The sequence below is a fragment of the Puma concolor genome, chromosome A3 (assembly GCF_028749965.1).
Source record: "Puma concolor isolate L17-30 chromosome A3, mPumCon1.1.hap2, whole genome shotgun sequence".
Lineage (NCBI taxonomy): Eukaryota > Metazoa > Chordata > Mammalia > Carnivora > Felidae > Puma > Puma concolor.
In genome coordinates this window covers 130879514-130895583 of record NC_141669.1, presented here as the reverse complement: position 1 = coordinate 130895583, position 16070 = coordinate 130879514, and the positions used below count along the sequence as shown (strand labels likewise).

The 16070-nt window shown below is 53.2% G+C and overlaps 1 protein-coding gene and 1 long non-coding RNA gene across 2 annotated transcripts in view; both read left to right on the top strand.

The window, feature by feature from the left end:
- The first annotated feature begins 1473 nt into the window (after positions 1-1473).
- Positions 1474-16070, top strand: part of NFATC2 (nuclear factor of activated T cells 2) — a 162008-nt gene continuing 147411 nt past the window's right edge. The window contains exons 1-2 of the mRNA XM_086702497.1: positions 1474-1719; positions 1778-2066. Coding sequence (XP_086558623.1) covers positions 1997-2066 — 70 coding nt within the window. The 5' untranslated portion in view covers positions 1474-1719; positions 1778-1996. The remainder of the gene's footprint in view (positions 1720-1777; positions 2067-16070) is intronic.
- On the top strand, positions 8172-13730 carry LOC147582811 (uncharacterized). The gene is made up of 2 exons (XR_015249534.1): positions 8172-11016; positions 11258-13730. It is a non-coding gene; the product is annotated as an uncharacterized LOC147582811 (long non-coding RNA).

Below are 16070 nucleotides of genomic sequence, written 5' to 3'. Positions count from 1 at the left end.
GTCCTCAGGGTTGGCCGGGGCGGGGCAGGCGGGGGGGAGCTTCCTCCGTAGGCCCACTGCAAAGAACCTTCTCCCTGGCCTCACAGGCTGCAGCCCAATATTTGCCACATCGAGCAACGGGCAACTCATCTGCCCTCTGTGCGCCTCAGTTTCCCTTTTGGAAAGTCGGGGAGAGGATCCCCCGCTTGCAGGGTGGCTGCAAGGAATTCAGCATGAGGTGGTACAGGGCCCGGGGCACAAGTAGCAGGTGGACGGATGTGGCTGCTCTTGGGGGGGCGCAGGCTCGCTTAGATCCTGCCGCTGGAGGCCATGCCGGCTTCCAGGCGAGGTGGGGGGGTGGGATGGGGGTAGGGGTGAGGGGGGCTTTCCACGGTTGCTCTTTGAGGAACAGCATCTGCAACAGAAGTGGTCACGTCTGAGAGCTCAGCGAGGCTGTCGTGGGTCGAGGCCCGGAAACAGAGTGGTCCTGCCGATGGAGCCAGCTCCCTCCAGTGCCTCTCCAAGTTCCAGCCGATCCGGGACGGGGTGGGGGTGCTGATGAGTCACCAGCCCCGGTGCTACCCACAGTTTTATCAACAGGGTCTGAGATGGCCATTTGCAAAGCTGGCTTCATCTGTGGGCCCGGGGTTTCCCACCCTGCGTGCAGGTAGAGGCAGAGCTGGGCCGTGCGGACCGAGAGCGTCTCGACGGCGGCACCCCTCCCCCACCCCCACCGGCCTTCTGGGGTCCGTGGCCTCTTGATGGGAGCCACGCGTGGCATCCCGCGGACCTTCTTCGGGACACTGTGCAAAGTTCATGACATCCCTTCCCTTTATTTTCCTGTTTATTCAGAGCATGTGTAAACACATGGGTTGCCTGGTTCCCGCGTCTCTTTGGCCATTTCATTATTGCTGGAGCCTCTGAACATCACTGGAAACCTTGGGTTTTCTAAATGAATCTAAAAATAAACTCTTTGAAAAAAAAAATCTTGGAGTTGGAGAGTTGACACAAGGCACCGTTATTTATTTCTTTTCCCTCCTCCTCCCCTCCCCCTCCTCCCCCTCCTCCCCCTCCTCCCCACCATCCCTGCAAAACAAAAAAAAAAAAAAAAAAATGGGGGCGGCCAGAGGCCTGGAGGGACCTGGAGGGGCCCCCGGGTCAGTGTCCAGGGGGCCTTGACCCCCTGGGGTGTGGGTATGAGCCCGGGGCAGCTTGCTCGGGGAGAGAGGCCCCCTTGCAAAACGGGGGGCTTAGGCGTGTGGGGCGCGGGTTGCAGAGCGCTGCGGCGGGCGAGGGGAGGCGGCGGCGCGGGCGATGCTTGCAGACGGCCGCGGAGCTCCTGCAAGGCCGACTTGGACGCCGCGCGCCCCCACCCTTCTCCTCGCCGTCGCCCGCCTCTGCTCCCTCTCCCCGACTTTTCTCCCGAACAATCAGGGACTTGTGCTGGCGGCCGAGGGAGCCACGGAGCTGGCTGGCCGCGGAGGAGGCGACGTCATGGATTCCTGAGTGTGAAGTTTGCAGGAAAGCCCTTAGTTTTGGAGATGGCCGGGATCCAGCGGTTTCCATGGCGCTGGATAAACAGGAGGAAACAGTGAGGGAATCCCGTTATTTTACTGCATTGAAAGCCTATAAACACGGAGCGCGGGGAAGGAAGTCGCGTTCCCTCTCGAGTAAGCCCGAGCGCCCAGCCGCGCCGGGAGCGGGAGCGGGAGCCGGGGGCCGGGAGCCGGGAGCCCGGAGGTGGGAGCCGGGAGCCGGAGCGGGAGCCGGAGCCCGAGCCGGGAGCCTGAGCCCGGAGGCGGGAGCCGGGAGCCGGAGCCGGAGCCCGAGCCGGGAGCCCGAGCCCGGAGGCGGGAGCCGGGAGCCGGGAGCCGGGAGCCCGAGCCCGGAGGCGGCAGGCGCGCAGCTCCCGGGCCGCTCGCAGGCTCCTGGGCCAGCCTGGCGAGCATGCTTTAGGGAGGACGGGCCCCGCGGCTCTCCCTCTCCCACGGCGCGCCGAGCCCCCGTCCGCCCCCCGATGCAGAGAGAGGCTGCGTTCAGACCGGGGCACTGCCAACCCCTCCGCATCATGGGGTCTGTGGACCAAGGTAAGCGAGCGATCGCCTCCTGCTTCGGTCTCTTCCTCCTCCCGCCCCCCAGCCCTGTCCCTTTCGCTCCTCTCGGGCAGCGCTTTCGGACCCGGGCACAGGTCGCGGGGAGGCCCGGGGACCGCGGTCCCCTGGGGCGCGCGCGCAGGTAGAGGGGCCAGGAGGAGAGGTGCCCTCGCCCCTGGCCCAGGAGGGGAGACCGGGGTGGGGGGGGGGAGCCAACGTCAGGCCACTTGGCAGGGGGGCAGTGAAGGGTCCCGAGGCCGGGATTCCCTGGGCAAGTCCGTCGTGAAGACTGTCCCCTCGGTGGGACAGTGGGAGAGGTTCTTGCTACTAACCCGCGAGCTGCTTAACCATTTCAGCACCGGGCTTTTGACAGGGGATGCCTTTCAGTTTCATCATCATCATCATCAGCCTCGTCTAGCTTTTTTTTCTTCCTTTAGGAGAACACGCTTGGCATTTTGCTGTATCATAGATACAGTAAGGAGGGTTTTGCTTTTCAACAGTTAGAGCGGCACATGCCCTGGGACATTTAAACAACTTTCTTTCCCCCCGTTTGATGTGCCTGGTGGATACGGTCCTCCGCTCCCCTTTTAAGTGCAGTGTACCATCAGTTTGTTTGGCGATCTGATTACACTCCCCTTTCTGGGTTTCTGTCTTTCCCCGTCCTCTTGGAGTCAGCCCCGGAATCATACTATTTGGACCTTACGGGAGGGGCTTAGCCTATAAGAATATGATATGAAAATAGCCATCCGGTTGGGACAGCGAGGGCTCTCGGCCGGACGGTAACGACGCGGGCGTTCAGAGTGGGAACCAGGCAGCGTGATGTGTTTTTCAGAGGCCAGCCGGGCGCATAGCGGGGGGACACTGCCAGAGGGCAGGACTGCAAGAGTTAAGTGAAATAAATATGCGTAGGAGGAGTTAGCCTCGTGTCATAAAATCGGAGTTGAATGTAGGTTTTGTGCTCTGTGTGGCTGATTAAAGTTCTGGGGCAAAAGAAATGACAATTTCACTAAATAAACCTGAAGGGCTTTTTTTTCTTTTTTCTTTCTTTTTTTTTTTCTTTTTTAAACCAGAGTGAGGCCAAATGCCTTGGGTTAGGTAAATGGTGTGCTTTCCACAGCAGACCTCAGTGACATGTATTTTTAGCCGAGCTGCACTTTTGAAAGCAAGCCCTGCCAGTGCTTTGAACCTTTTTACTGGTACCAGTTTATCTTGTTCTCTGCTAGTGGTCAAGCATGTGGCAATGGTGGCCAAAACACATTACTAACATCGCATCATCTGTAGAAATGATACTCTCGGCCGGCTGACAGATCTATTACGGACACGAGCCGGCTTTTATTGTCATACAAACCGAAAAGTGGTGTTTGATGTTACGACGGTGGGGGTGGCGGTGGGGGACAGACGAATGCCACATTCAGCTGTATTCAGAGAGAGAGAGAGAGAGAGAGAGCCTGGAGGAGAAGTTGGGCTTCTGTTTTACTGTGTGATCCAACAAGCCTCACATTTTATTGAGGCGGTTACACCCCTGCCTGCTCTGGGTTTATGAACTCGCTCCTCTCTCAGGGTCTCGAAGGATGTGTATTTTGGGCGTGCACATGCATTGCGACCCTCCCTGGCCCGAACTCTTGTGTGCAGGGATTGTGAGTGCGTGCGTGCCACTGTGAGTGCACGCATGTGGGAGACAGGGCCCCGCATTGTTCCCGGCAAACCACATTTAGCATGCCAAGGCAACTGGGCACACAGAATGCAATCCCAGGCATCAAAGACAGCTGGCGTGAGTCGTTTCCCCCATGTCCTGCCCAGGGGTCTCCCGAGGGAAAATCTCACGCCCTTTTAAACTCAGCGCCACCGCGCTCCTAGGAATAGACCTGTCGTGTGCATGCCGATGGGTGGGGTCAGCAATAGTGAATAGAAATATTTGCATGGTAAGAAAATACTGGCCTTGCCGGCGGTGTTGGGTCAGGGTTCTGGGAAAGACTGAAGATCTGGAAGAGGTGTGTGCAGGTTCATCTGAAGTGGGAAGATGGAAAGTATTTTAGGAATAAACAACCCCAGGGCGAACTCTGCCCAACCCCGGACCCAAACTCCCCATCTTCTGCTTGGATTAGAATTTCTGCTTTGCCACATTGCAGCTGGGTGATCTGGGGCAAGTGACTTAACCTCTCTGTGCCTAAGTTTCCACATCTGTGAAATGGAGCCAGTAACAGCGTCTCCCTTACAAGTTGTTGCGAGCTTCGGCGAGGTGACACAGGTAGGGCACCTGGTAAACGTTGGCTGCAATTCCTTTTACCTTGAAGATGCAAAACAGTGACATCTCGATATGGAGACTGGATGTCACAGCGAAAACTCTTTGAAGGGATGCGGTGCTTTAAATCTCTCAAGGTACCCTTTTACCTTACCGGAGCTTCCCAGTGGCACAGATGGGGCTGAGATCACGGCTTGTAAAGCATTGTTTCCTCACCTGCAAGAGGGGATAAGGATCGTGGTGACCCGGTGGGGCCATCATGAGCATCCACGTGAAATCAGGCACATGAAATGCTTCCCTCTGTGCTTCACGGGAGGTTAACACACACTAAATGTTACGATTGCCTGACGGTCAAGAACCACGAGGGCTGTCGTGCCTCAGGTCACACAGCAAGTTAGTAGCGCGATGCCTGGCACGTGACGGTGGTGAGGGCAGACACACACGGGCACTGGCTGGGTGTTTTAGAAGTATGAAGTCATTTCATCTTCAGGGCGACTGTATATGCGTGGTAAGTACGCAATTTTTGTCTCCTTCACGGAGGAGGGGAGTGAGGCACAGAGACGTGCTGTGACTGGCCAAGTGTCACCCAGCGGGGACGTGATGGAGCTGTCATTTGAATCCAGCCTCTCTACCATGTGCTCTGTTGTCTCTGGAACTCATTAATATTTTTTTTTTAAAAATTTAGTGTTTATTTATTTTTGAGAGGGGGAGGGGCAGAGAGAAAGGAAGGCACAGAATCGAATCAGGCTCCAGGCTCCGAGCTGTCAGCACCAAGCCCGACGCGGGGCTCAAACCCACGGACCGTGAGATCATGAGCTGAGCCGAAGTCGGACGCTTAGCTGGCTGAGCCACCCAGGCGCCCCTGGGACTCATTAATATTATTATAGTTTGACAGATGAGGAAAGCAAGGCAGACCTGACCCTGGTCCTGGGATCTTTTCCCAGCACCACATTGCTCCTTGACATATCCTGGGAGGGAAACAGAGAAGTGTGGGAGGATGGGGAGGGAACAGGCATCATCGTTAGAGACAGGGAAACTGAGGCAGCAGCTGACTTGTTTCAGTTGTAGGGTGAGTCAGGGAGAGCTTTTTGCCCATGAAATCACAATGTTTCCACTTCCACTCGAGGGAGACAGTCCCACGATGGCCAGGAGGCTCTTAAGTCGGCACTGCCTCCTGCCTGCACTGGACAGAGACCTCTCCAAGGCCCCTCCTCCTGGCTCAGCCCTTCCATTCCTACTCCATCGCCCCGCCCCCACTCCCTGACCCCCGCGAGACCTGTGGGTCTCTCCCTCTTTCCCCAGAACTTCAGACAGCAGCAGTCATTTTTTCCAGAAGCTCCTCCGACTACCTTCATTAAAAACTTTCCTTAACTGGATTGTAAGCCCCCTTAGGACAGGGGCCAGGTCTATTCCTGTGACTACAGTGGGGCCCCGGTGACATTTCTACACTGGAGAGAGGTCAGTCGCTTGGGATCCAAGTGATCTGAGGTCACATCCTGCCTCTGCCACTTGTTAGCTGCCTGACTTTGCGCAGGTAGCTTCACTTTCCTGTGTCTCAATTACCCCACATTGAAAAGGATGACGGTAATAATACGTAGAGTAATAGCTGATACATTTAACATCTGAGCATCAGCCGGTCGGAACAGCAGAAGCAGGTCCCAACGGACTTCCCCGCTGGGTCAGGCTTCAGCCCTTTATTTGCTGAGTTGCAAGGAAGGTCCCCAGGGAGCAGAGACCCTTGGAGGGGATGAGGGCAATTATTTATTCATTTATGGAGAGTTTCAATCTTTTAATAAACAATATGACCCTCAAAGTGCCCACTTCAAGATAATTGCCGTCATTATTACTGTGTAACTCATTAGCTCAATATTTACTCTCCACCCCTCGCCCCCCCAAAAAAAGAATCCAAAGTGAAAAAACAATTGCCAGGTGCTTCCTCGTGCATTTTCTTGTTGGAGACGTCTCCCTTACTACATGCACGACTGATTGAGTATTTCACATCTTACCTGGAAGAAGCCCGGCAGGTTTCTGTTTTTGTTCCTTTGTTAGAACAGGGATTTAAGACTCTGACTGCCCAGACGGGACTGGATGCCCCCACCCTGTGCTGGTCACACGGGGGGTAACTGTCCATGCTTCCCTCCTGTCTTCTTTCAGACTTCAACTCCAGGAAGCAGAAGCCACAGCTGTCTTGTTCACTCCTGTGGCCCCAGTGCCTTGAGCAGTACCTGGCACTTAGTAAGTGCTTGGTACTTTTTTGTATTAAATGGGTGGACAGATGAATGAAGGGATGGATGGATGAAGGGATGGATGGATGGATGGATGGATGATGCACAGGATGGGTGATGTGACTTGTTAGGGCCCCAGAGCTAAGATAAACTCTGGAGCAGGGTGTCATCTGTTTGGTTCACTCTTGTTGGCGTCCTTTTCATAACAGTGGTGGACTTTGACTTTTGCATTTTCCCCCCCAAGGCTGGTGACCGAAGCAAGGTTCCTCCTGGGCCATCCAACAGGCACATGCTTCCACGTTGTCTGCAATGAGTCAGTCTCAAAGAGCATGACAGCTAATGCTACTTGCCGACTGCCGGCTATGGGCCAGGACCCCTCCTGGCACCACCCCAGTAACCTCACACCGGCCTGAGAGCTATCATGCCCTTCTTGCACAAAGAGGTCCAGTCACCCCCCCAGGGTCACACGGCTAAGTCACAGAGGCTGGGTGCAGCCCGCTCCACCCCGTTGCTCCCTGTTAAGTTGAATGATTGTAACAACAAGGTGACCTGTGTTCTGTTTCATACACATTCTGTGCGGCCAAGCACTTTACCCGTATTATCTCAGTGGCTTCTCGCAAAACCCCCAGGAGGCTGGTATGGAATATGATCCCTGTTTAGGGACGAGGAAACTGAGACAGGGATCAGTCAAGGCATTTTGAGGGCAGGCCCAGACACTGTTGATGCCCAGAGCTTGGCGTCTAATGGCCCACGGTCCTGTCCCCGCTGCTTCCTGCAGCAGGACCACCCCGTGAGACGGTGAGCGCGAGAGGGGGCCACGTCCCCCTGCAGGACCCTCCACAATATTTGGAGCGGGGCTGGGGCCTGGGGACTTCTCCCGCCTTCCACCTTGACTTTCTGGGCCACCCAGTAACTTCGGGCAGCCCCCATGCCCTCCCTGTCTGATCTTCTCCAGCACGACGGACCTGTCCAGGGGCCCTCTCTCGGGAGCCAGGGCTCCACTGGCGCTTCTTCGGTGACTCAAGTGCTCCCATCGCTGGCACTGCTGCTGCCCCTGGAGCCAGTCTCTGCCTATTCCACTCACTCCTTTTGCACACGCGCCCCTCAGGCCTTCCCTCTGCCCGGGCCAGCCTGTTCACCTGCTGTCCCCTCCTTCCACACCTTTCCTTAAGGCCCAGCTCATTCTCACCTCTTCTAAGAAAGCTCCCTTGACCATCGAACTCATTTTCATCAACAATTTTGGTGCATTTACTATGTGCTGGTTACCATCCCAGATGCTGGGGAAGGAGTAGGGAATGAGACAGTCCGCCTTCATGAGACAAGCGGCAAGCAAGTGGACCTGGGAATACCCAAGATAGTTTCAAATGGGGTCAAATGCTAGAGACCAAAGTAGGAGAACAGAGCTGGGAATGACTTGGTATCAGCACGTGTGCACGTATGTGTGCATGTGTGTATGCGTGTGTGCATATGCACGTGTACTAACACATGTGCGTATGTATGCATGCATGTATGTGCATGCATGTGTATACATGTGTGCGTGCATGCATGTGTATATGTGCATGTGCACGCATGTGTGCATGTATGTGTATGTGTGTATGTGCATGCATGTGTGCATGTATGTGTATATGTGTATGCGCACGCACGCACGTATGTATGTGTAGGCATGTGTATATATGTGTGCGTGCATGCACATGTGCGTGTATTCATGTGTATATACATGTATGCATGTGTATGTGTATATGCGTGTGGGCATATGTGTATATGCATATATATGTGAATGTGTGTATGCATGTACTCATGTGTGCATGTATTGTGTGTATAGATGCATGCATATGTGTATGCATGTGTGCGTGTTTATATGTATATGTGTATGCACGCGTGCATGCATGTATGTGTGCATGCGTGTGCAAGCATACATGCGTACATGTGTGTGGGTAACGTGTGCACATATGTGTGCATACGTATGCACACATGCACATATATGTGTGTGCATGTATATGTGTATACGTGTACGTGTACACGCATGGGTGGTGGGTGGGAGTATTCGTTTCCTATGGCTGCCCTCACAAGTTACCACAAACTGGGTGGCTTAAAACAACAGAAATCTATTTTCTCACAGTTTCGGGGACTAAAAGTTTAAAATCGAGGTGTGGGCAGGGCCGTGTTCTCTCTGAAGGCTCTAGGGAAGGACCCTTCCTCGTCTCTTCCGGCTTCTGGTGGCTCCTGGCAGTCCTTGCTTGTAGATGCATCTCTCTGGTCTCTCCATCTGCCCTCACGTGGCCTTCCTTGTGTATGTGTGTGTCCCTCCTTTTTTTCCATAAGGATACCAGGCATTGGATTCGAGCCTTTAGTTCTAAAGAGCTCACCCTAACTTGATTACATCTGCCAAGACCCTATTTCCAAGTAAGACCACATTTCCAGGTACCTGGGGTTAGGAACTGAACATGATTTGGGGAAGACACACAGCGTGACCCGCACAGTAGAGATCGCTCATTCAGACTGAATGGCCCCCTTTCTCTTCGAAGAGATGTCTTTTTCACTGACTTCTGAGTGGCCTGGGGTTTGCCTATGAAACGTTTGGGAGAAGAGCATCCAGGCAGAAGGAAGAGGTCCCGAGAAGAGAGATGTTCTTGGAACGTTCAGTGAGCAGCGAGAAAGCCTGTACGGCTGGACCCGAGAGGGCCGGGGAGTGTGATAGGGGACGGGATCATGGAGGCAAACCAGGGAAGGAGCAGCTTGAGGTTCACTCTCAGGGTCATGGGGAGGCGTTAGGGGAATTTTAAGCAGCAGAGGGTGTGGTCTCGTTAATCTTGTAAAAGCGCATACTGACCATTAAGTGCAGACGGCCTCTGGCGGGTAAGAGTACGTGCTCCGAATGCACCTGGGAGGCCGTCGGGGTGGCCTGGGTGGCAGGTACTGGTGGCTGGGACCGGCGTGGGGCAGACGAGGTGGGGAGAGGTGGTACTTTCCAGTCCATAGGGTGTGAGGCTTTGTGGTTCCCGAACTGTGTTCCCTCGGGGTCCTGGGGTCCCGCAAGGAATGGTCCGTTTTTGGCGACGGGAGTAGATGCCACTAATTTTGCGAATAATACAGACCACTTCAGACACATCTTGCCCTCGGTCTAGTCGAGATGCCCCAATTCAGCCCCTCCTTCGTCCTCTGCTATCACTGGGAGTCATAAGACTTTTTTTTCAGCGTTTCATCTTGGTCCAAAATGTCCCTTAGCAAATCCGCCCTTAGCTAATAACCGAGGAACAGTGTGACTCAGTAATGAATATCAGACTTGTGTGGGACAAAACCATTTCCGTGGTGGCTTGTGTGACTTTAGAAGTGACATCACGACCTACTCTGGGCCTAGTTTCCTTAACTGAAAAGTGGATAATAGTAATCCTTGCACATGGGGAGGGGGTGCTTGGAGGTTTAAAGATCATGTCTGCGATGCTCTCAGCGTAGATAGAAATGGTCAGTTCAGGGGCACCTGGGTGGCTCAGTCGGTTAAGCGTCCGACTTCAGCTCGGGTCACGATCTCACGGTCCGTGAGTTCGAGCCCTGCGTCGGGCCCTGTGCTGACGGCTTGGAGCCTGGAGCCCGCTTCGGATTCTGTGTCTCCCTCTCTCTCTTCCCCTCCGCTGCTCATGCTCTGTCTCTCTCTGTCTCAAAAATAAACAAAAACAAAAAAGTGGTCCGTTCACATTAGCTGCCGTGTTATTGTTTTAAATTCAAGTTCGTACTTTCCTTCAGCCTCATAACCTTCAAGGCTGTCCTAAAGGGGATAAACCCATTGTCTGCCAGATCTCCAGGGTCTTTTCTGTGGGTTCTGGATGACCTACTTCATTCCCTCACCCCGTGAGCTCAGAGGTGTGTATGAAGGGTCTGCCAGATGCAAGGTAACATCTAGGCCTTATGGAGAAAGTCCAAGGTATAGAAGACATGCCCGTTTGCTTCTGAAAGTCAGGGAAAGATTTTTCCTTTTGTAAAGTCGGGGAGACAATCATACATGAAGCCATTTACCTGCTAAGCCCCGGTCCCCTAACCTGCCAGCCCTTCGTCGCCTTCAACAGCAGCAGATGAAGCTCCCCGCCCCCCATGGCACCCGCTGCTTAATTAAAGGCAAGGACAGCGGGTTTACGGGGAAGGTGAGTTTGCCCCCACGCTCCCCTGCTAAGGATCAGTTTCGGAGGCAGAGGGGAACTTCCGGGAAGCAAGGCGTCAAGAGGAGAAAGACGGTCGGGAAGTGCTGGGTGAGCAGGGACCAGGTAGGAGGAGTCAAGAACCGGGAAGCTGGGGTCTCAAGCTCACAGGCTCACGGGGACAAGGGACAGCTGTGGGGGGTTGGGGGGCTACTTTTTCAGTAGAACCTCGCTCCCTCAGAGCAATCCCCTCCTGGAGATTGGTTTTCTCACAGCGGAGAAGTCCTGTGCAGACTTTAAAAGACGATGTAGGTGGCAGAGTGGAGTAGAAGTCGGGTCTCAAACCGGTCTTGCTGTTCCCCCCATTTTTTTTTTTTTAAATTTTTTTTTTCAACATTTATTTATTTTTGGGACAGAGAGAGACAGAGCATGAACGGGGGAGGGGCAGAGAGAGAGGGAGACACAGAATCGGAAACAGGCTCCAGGCTCTGAGCCATCAGCCCAGAGCCCGACGCGGGGCTCGAACTCACGAACTGCGAGATCGTGACCTGAGCTGAAGTCGGACGCTTAACCGACTGCGCCACCCAGGCGCCCCTGTTCCCCCCATTCATAAGGAGCTCGTTCCTGAAAATGGCTTTTGCGGGGAGGGGGAGGGGAGGGAGGCGAAACATAAGGAAACCCCAGAAGACTCCATAATCGAGATGAGTAATATTTTAAAAATCAAAATTGATGTCAAAAATCCATGCTAAACCAAAGATAAAAACAAAAAATTTAAATCAAGACAGGATCAGTATTACTCATTTTTCCTTTAGCCTCAGGCTCCGGAATAGTTTGCTTGCCATGGATTTTTTTTTTCACATTCGTTTTGATTTTTTTGTTTTTTAACTAAAGAAATTTTTTAATGTTTATTTATTTTTGAGAGAGAGAGGGAGAGACAAAGCGTGAGCAGGGGAGGGGCAGAGAGAGGGAGACATAGAATCTGAAGCAGGTTCCAGGCTGTGAGCTGTCAGCACAGAGCCCGACACGGGGCTCGAACTCACAGACTGAGATCATGACCTGAGCCGAAGTCGGGTGCTCAACCAACTGAGCCACCCAGGCGCCCCTTTAATTTTTTTTAATGTTTATTTTTGAGAGAGAGAGAGAGAGAGACCTAGCATGAGTGGGGGGAGGGAGACACAGAATCCGAAGCAGGCTCCAGGCTCCGAGCTGTCAGGACAGAGCCCGATGCGGGGTTTGAACTCACAAGCGGTGAGATCATGGCCCGAGTAGAAGTAGAATGCTCAACTGACTGAGCCACCCAGGCACCTCATTCATTTTGATTTTTAAAAACATTTTATGGAAATACCATTTATTTGATGGCTGAGATGTTGGCATTGCTTGAATCTAGCCTCATTTGGCTTATCCGAGTTCCAGGCCCGGGGGAGTCCAACGCATCCATCTATAAATTATAATATTAACATCTAGGGTGAGAATCCCAGGATGTGCTTGATGTCGAGGCGGGATTGTTTCTGGAATCTGGTGAAGAATCTTCCTACTTCTTGGATTAGACTTAAAAAAAAGGTTTCAGTGCCTACATTTTGTAGTCAAGCTTTTATTACCATGGGCGTTGTCAAGATGTGGAGTTCGTGATGAGAATCGTGACTTACTCGTTGAGTTCTGCCATCGTGCCCGGCTGCCTCATTTTGCGGGGCCCGGTGGAACGTGAAAGGGTGCAGTGCCATGTTCAAAAATTAAGAATCTTAAGACGGTGACGGCAGAGCCAACTAAGTGTAGGGTCCTTCTGAGCACGGGGTCCTGTGTGACTTCACAGCTTGTATCCCATGAAGATGGCCCTGGCTGCCACCCGGGTGAGCGTCAGAGAATCCTGGAATATTAGAGCCAGAACCGGGGCTCAGGTATCATCCAGTTCACTATCCCCCCATCTTACAGATGGAGAGACTGAGGCACAGTAAGCCCAGGTGGCTTGCTTGAAAGTTGCAGAGTGAGTTAGAGGAAGAACTTGGATTGGATCCTGGGCCTCCCAGCTCTGGGACATTCCTTATTACACCAGAAGGTCCCCTCCCCAACCTTGGCCAAACATTTGTGTTTTCAGGACTGTGGGTGCCATTGACCATCAGGGAGGTCAGTGGGGGTGGGGGCAGTGGTGACTGGATTCCGATGTACCAGTCTTATTTTTTTTTAGAGTGAGAAAAAGAGAGAGAGCCTGCATGCAAGCAGGAGAGAGGGGCAGAGGGGGAGAGAGAGAATCTCAAGCAGGTTCCACGCTCAGCACAGAGCCCAACGTGGGGCTCGACCCCATGACCCTGGGATCGTGACCTGAGCCAAAATCAGGAGTTGGATGCCCAACCGACTGAGCCACACAGGTGCTCCCCCCCACCCAGTCTTGCTATAATAACCCCAAGCGCATATTTTCTATAACAGGACATATTTCTAGAAGTATTTTTTTCTTTCTCACCAAAAAACATGTACGGGCAGAATTTCCCTGAAACCACTGAGTCAGATGAGATGTTTCTCTTATAAAAATGATTACAGGTGTCATAACCACTCTAGAGGTTGGGCCGCTGATTGTGCAAAACACAATTTAAGTCCCATTAAACTGAGGAAAGCGGGGACCCAGGTGCCCCTGCTGAAGCAAGCTCAGGTATGGACCGATCTCTCAGGAGAAGCTATGATGGGCACTGTTCTTTCATCCCTTCCTTCCTTCAGCTGCCTTTCAGTGACTGCCTGCCATGTGCTGGGCACTATTCTAGGATCTGGGGATACAGCCGGAGTACTGGATGCCCAGGTAACTCTGAGTTTCAAACAATGAATCATATTTAGTTTAAATAGGTCCCAGGTAGGGGCGCCTGGGTGGCTCAGTTGGTTAAGCGTCTGACTCTTGGTTTCGGCTCAGGTTCATGATCTCACGGTTCACAGGATTGAGCCCCGCAGCAGCATGGAGCCTGCCTGGGATTCTCTCTCTCTCCCTCTCTCTCTGCCCCTCCCCGACTCGTGCTGTCTCTTTCAAAATAAAGAAATAAACTTAAAATAAATTATGTCCCATATAATATATGGAATATACTTACACTAAAAAAAAAAATTTGTTGTGTGTCTAAAATTTAGATTTAACTGGGTGTTGTGTATTTCTAATCTGCTAAATCTGACAACCCCAGATAAACCAGTGAACAAAGCAGACCCACGTCCTTGCCCCTGTGGGGCTTACATTCCAGTGACAAGAACAGGCAATAAACAGGTGAGGAAATATACAGATGAGTACCATATACTGTAGAGATGAAGGCTTGGAGGAACACGGGTGCAGGGCCAGAGAATGCTAGGGGGGGCTATTTTTATTGGGATGGTCATGGAAGGTCTCTCTGAGGGACGTTTGAGCTGAGGGATGGACAAGGTGAGGGAGTGGCCTGACAAATATCGACAGTAGTAGTTGGTGCAAAGGCCCTGAGGTGACGCCACGATTGGCACGGTCGAGGAACAGGTGGACAATCAGGGTGGCAGAAGCGAGTCAGAGAAGGGGAGAGTGGCGAGAGATGATATCCAAAGAGAGCTGGGGCTTGGGGCAGCTTCTCCAGGGCCTTGTAGGTCAAGGTGTTTGTATTTGATCTTAAACGTAAGGGGAAGCCACAGGATTGATCGGATCTGTATTTTGAAAGGATCGCCCGGGCTGCTCTGTGTAAAGGCAAAAGTGGAAATGGCAAGACCGGGGAGGAGGCTACTCCTGCAGTCGTGCCGAGAAGTGGGTTACTGGGGAAGGAGGAAGAGGTCTTAGGTTGGCCAGAAACGGTCGGGCCTAGATTCCATTTTGAGGCTAGAGATGCCCAGCTCTGCTGCGGGTTTGCCTGTGGGTGTGAGAAAACAAGACGGGTCCAGGACTACCACTTGGATTTGGGTCAGAGAACCGGGTGAATCGGGGAGGGGGTGATATTTGAGCTGGGAATAGCAGGAGCGGAGAGGTTTGGACACGTTCGGCTGGAGATGCCTGTTGGACGCCCACAGGGAGTGCTGGGTTGGCAGCTGGGCCTACGACCCCAGATTTAAGGGGAGAGGTCCGGGCTGCAGATAAACAGGGGCTTTAGACCAGGAGGGACAAAGGAGGGAGCTGTGAGCAGTGAGTGGGTCCCTCCAGGGCCAACCTGAATGGGCCTCAGGACTCAGGGCCCAGTGCCCCTCGCATACTTGTATTCAGGTGGAATCAAATTTGTGCTGCATTTTAAGAGGAAGCCTAGAAGGGGGAAGGATGGACCAAGGACGAGGGTACATACGTGTGTCTGTTGTGTGCTGCCTCCGGTTCCATCTTCGCTGCTGTGGCTGCAGCCCACACTCCCGGTACCCCTTGCCTGCATGGTTACAGGCACTTCCTAATCGGTCTTCCGCTGCAACCCTTTGCCCTGCAGTTTCTTCACACAGAACCCAAGCAATTGTTCAAAAACTTGACTGTGATCTTGTCGCACACCGCCTGATCCTGCTTGGTTGCTCCCCATTGCTCTTAGGTCCAGAATTCTCCACGTTGTCCCAGGGCCCCCACTTACCTCCCAGCCTTACCTTACACCTTCTTCAGGTTCCTGAGCACCTGCCACTCCAGTCTTCCTTTCCGTCCCGCCAACACTTCATACTTCCTCCTGCCTCGGGGCCTTTGCACGTACTGTGCCGGCTGGCTGTTAGTTCTTCCCCTCACTGTCCCCTGGCGACTTTCTGGTCTCTGCGGAAACATCACCTCCTAGGGAAGCCTTCCCTGAACTCCCCATCTACATCAGGTTTCCTTGATCTAAGCCCTGTAGCACCTTCTTTTCTTCGTGGCACTTACCTCAGTGTGCAGTTACACATTAGGGTCAACGCTTGTTGAATTGAGCCGAATTCCTGGCCCAGGGCCAGAGCAGTACAGTGTGTGACTAGAAGTTTCGAGCTCTCGGGGGCCTCACTGGCTTCCCCTGGCACTTGTGTTGGAAGGGCTGGAGGAAAACTAAGAGGCTAGGGTTCTGCAAGGAGGTCAGCGGCAGGTCAGAGAGGAGGTTGACAGAGTTGCAATGTCAAGGCCTCCGCCCCACCCCCGCCCCCTGGGATGGCCCCTGAATGCATAAAGGTCACGCGTTCTGCTCCCCGTCCCTGCTCCTAAGAGCACAGATTATTTAGTTTGGAGTTGAAACTGTGTCTTCCGGGGCGCCTGGGTGGCGCAGTCGGTTAAGCGTCCGACTTCAGCCAGGTCACGATCTCGCGGTCCGTGAGTTCGAGCCCCGCGTCGGGCTCTGGGCTGATGGCTCAGAGCCTGAGCCTGTTTCCGATTCTGTGTCTCCCTCTCTCTCTGCCCCTCCCCCGTTCATGCTCTGTCTCTCTCTGTCCCAAAAATAAATAAACGTTGAAAAAAAAAATTAAAAAAAAAAAAAAAAAAAAAAAAGAAACTGTGTCTTCC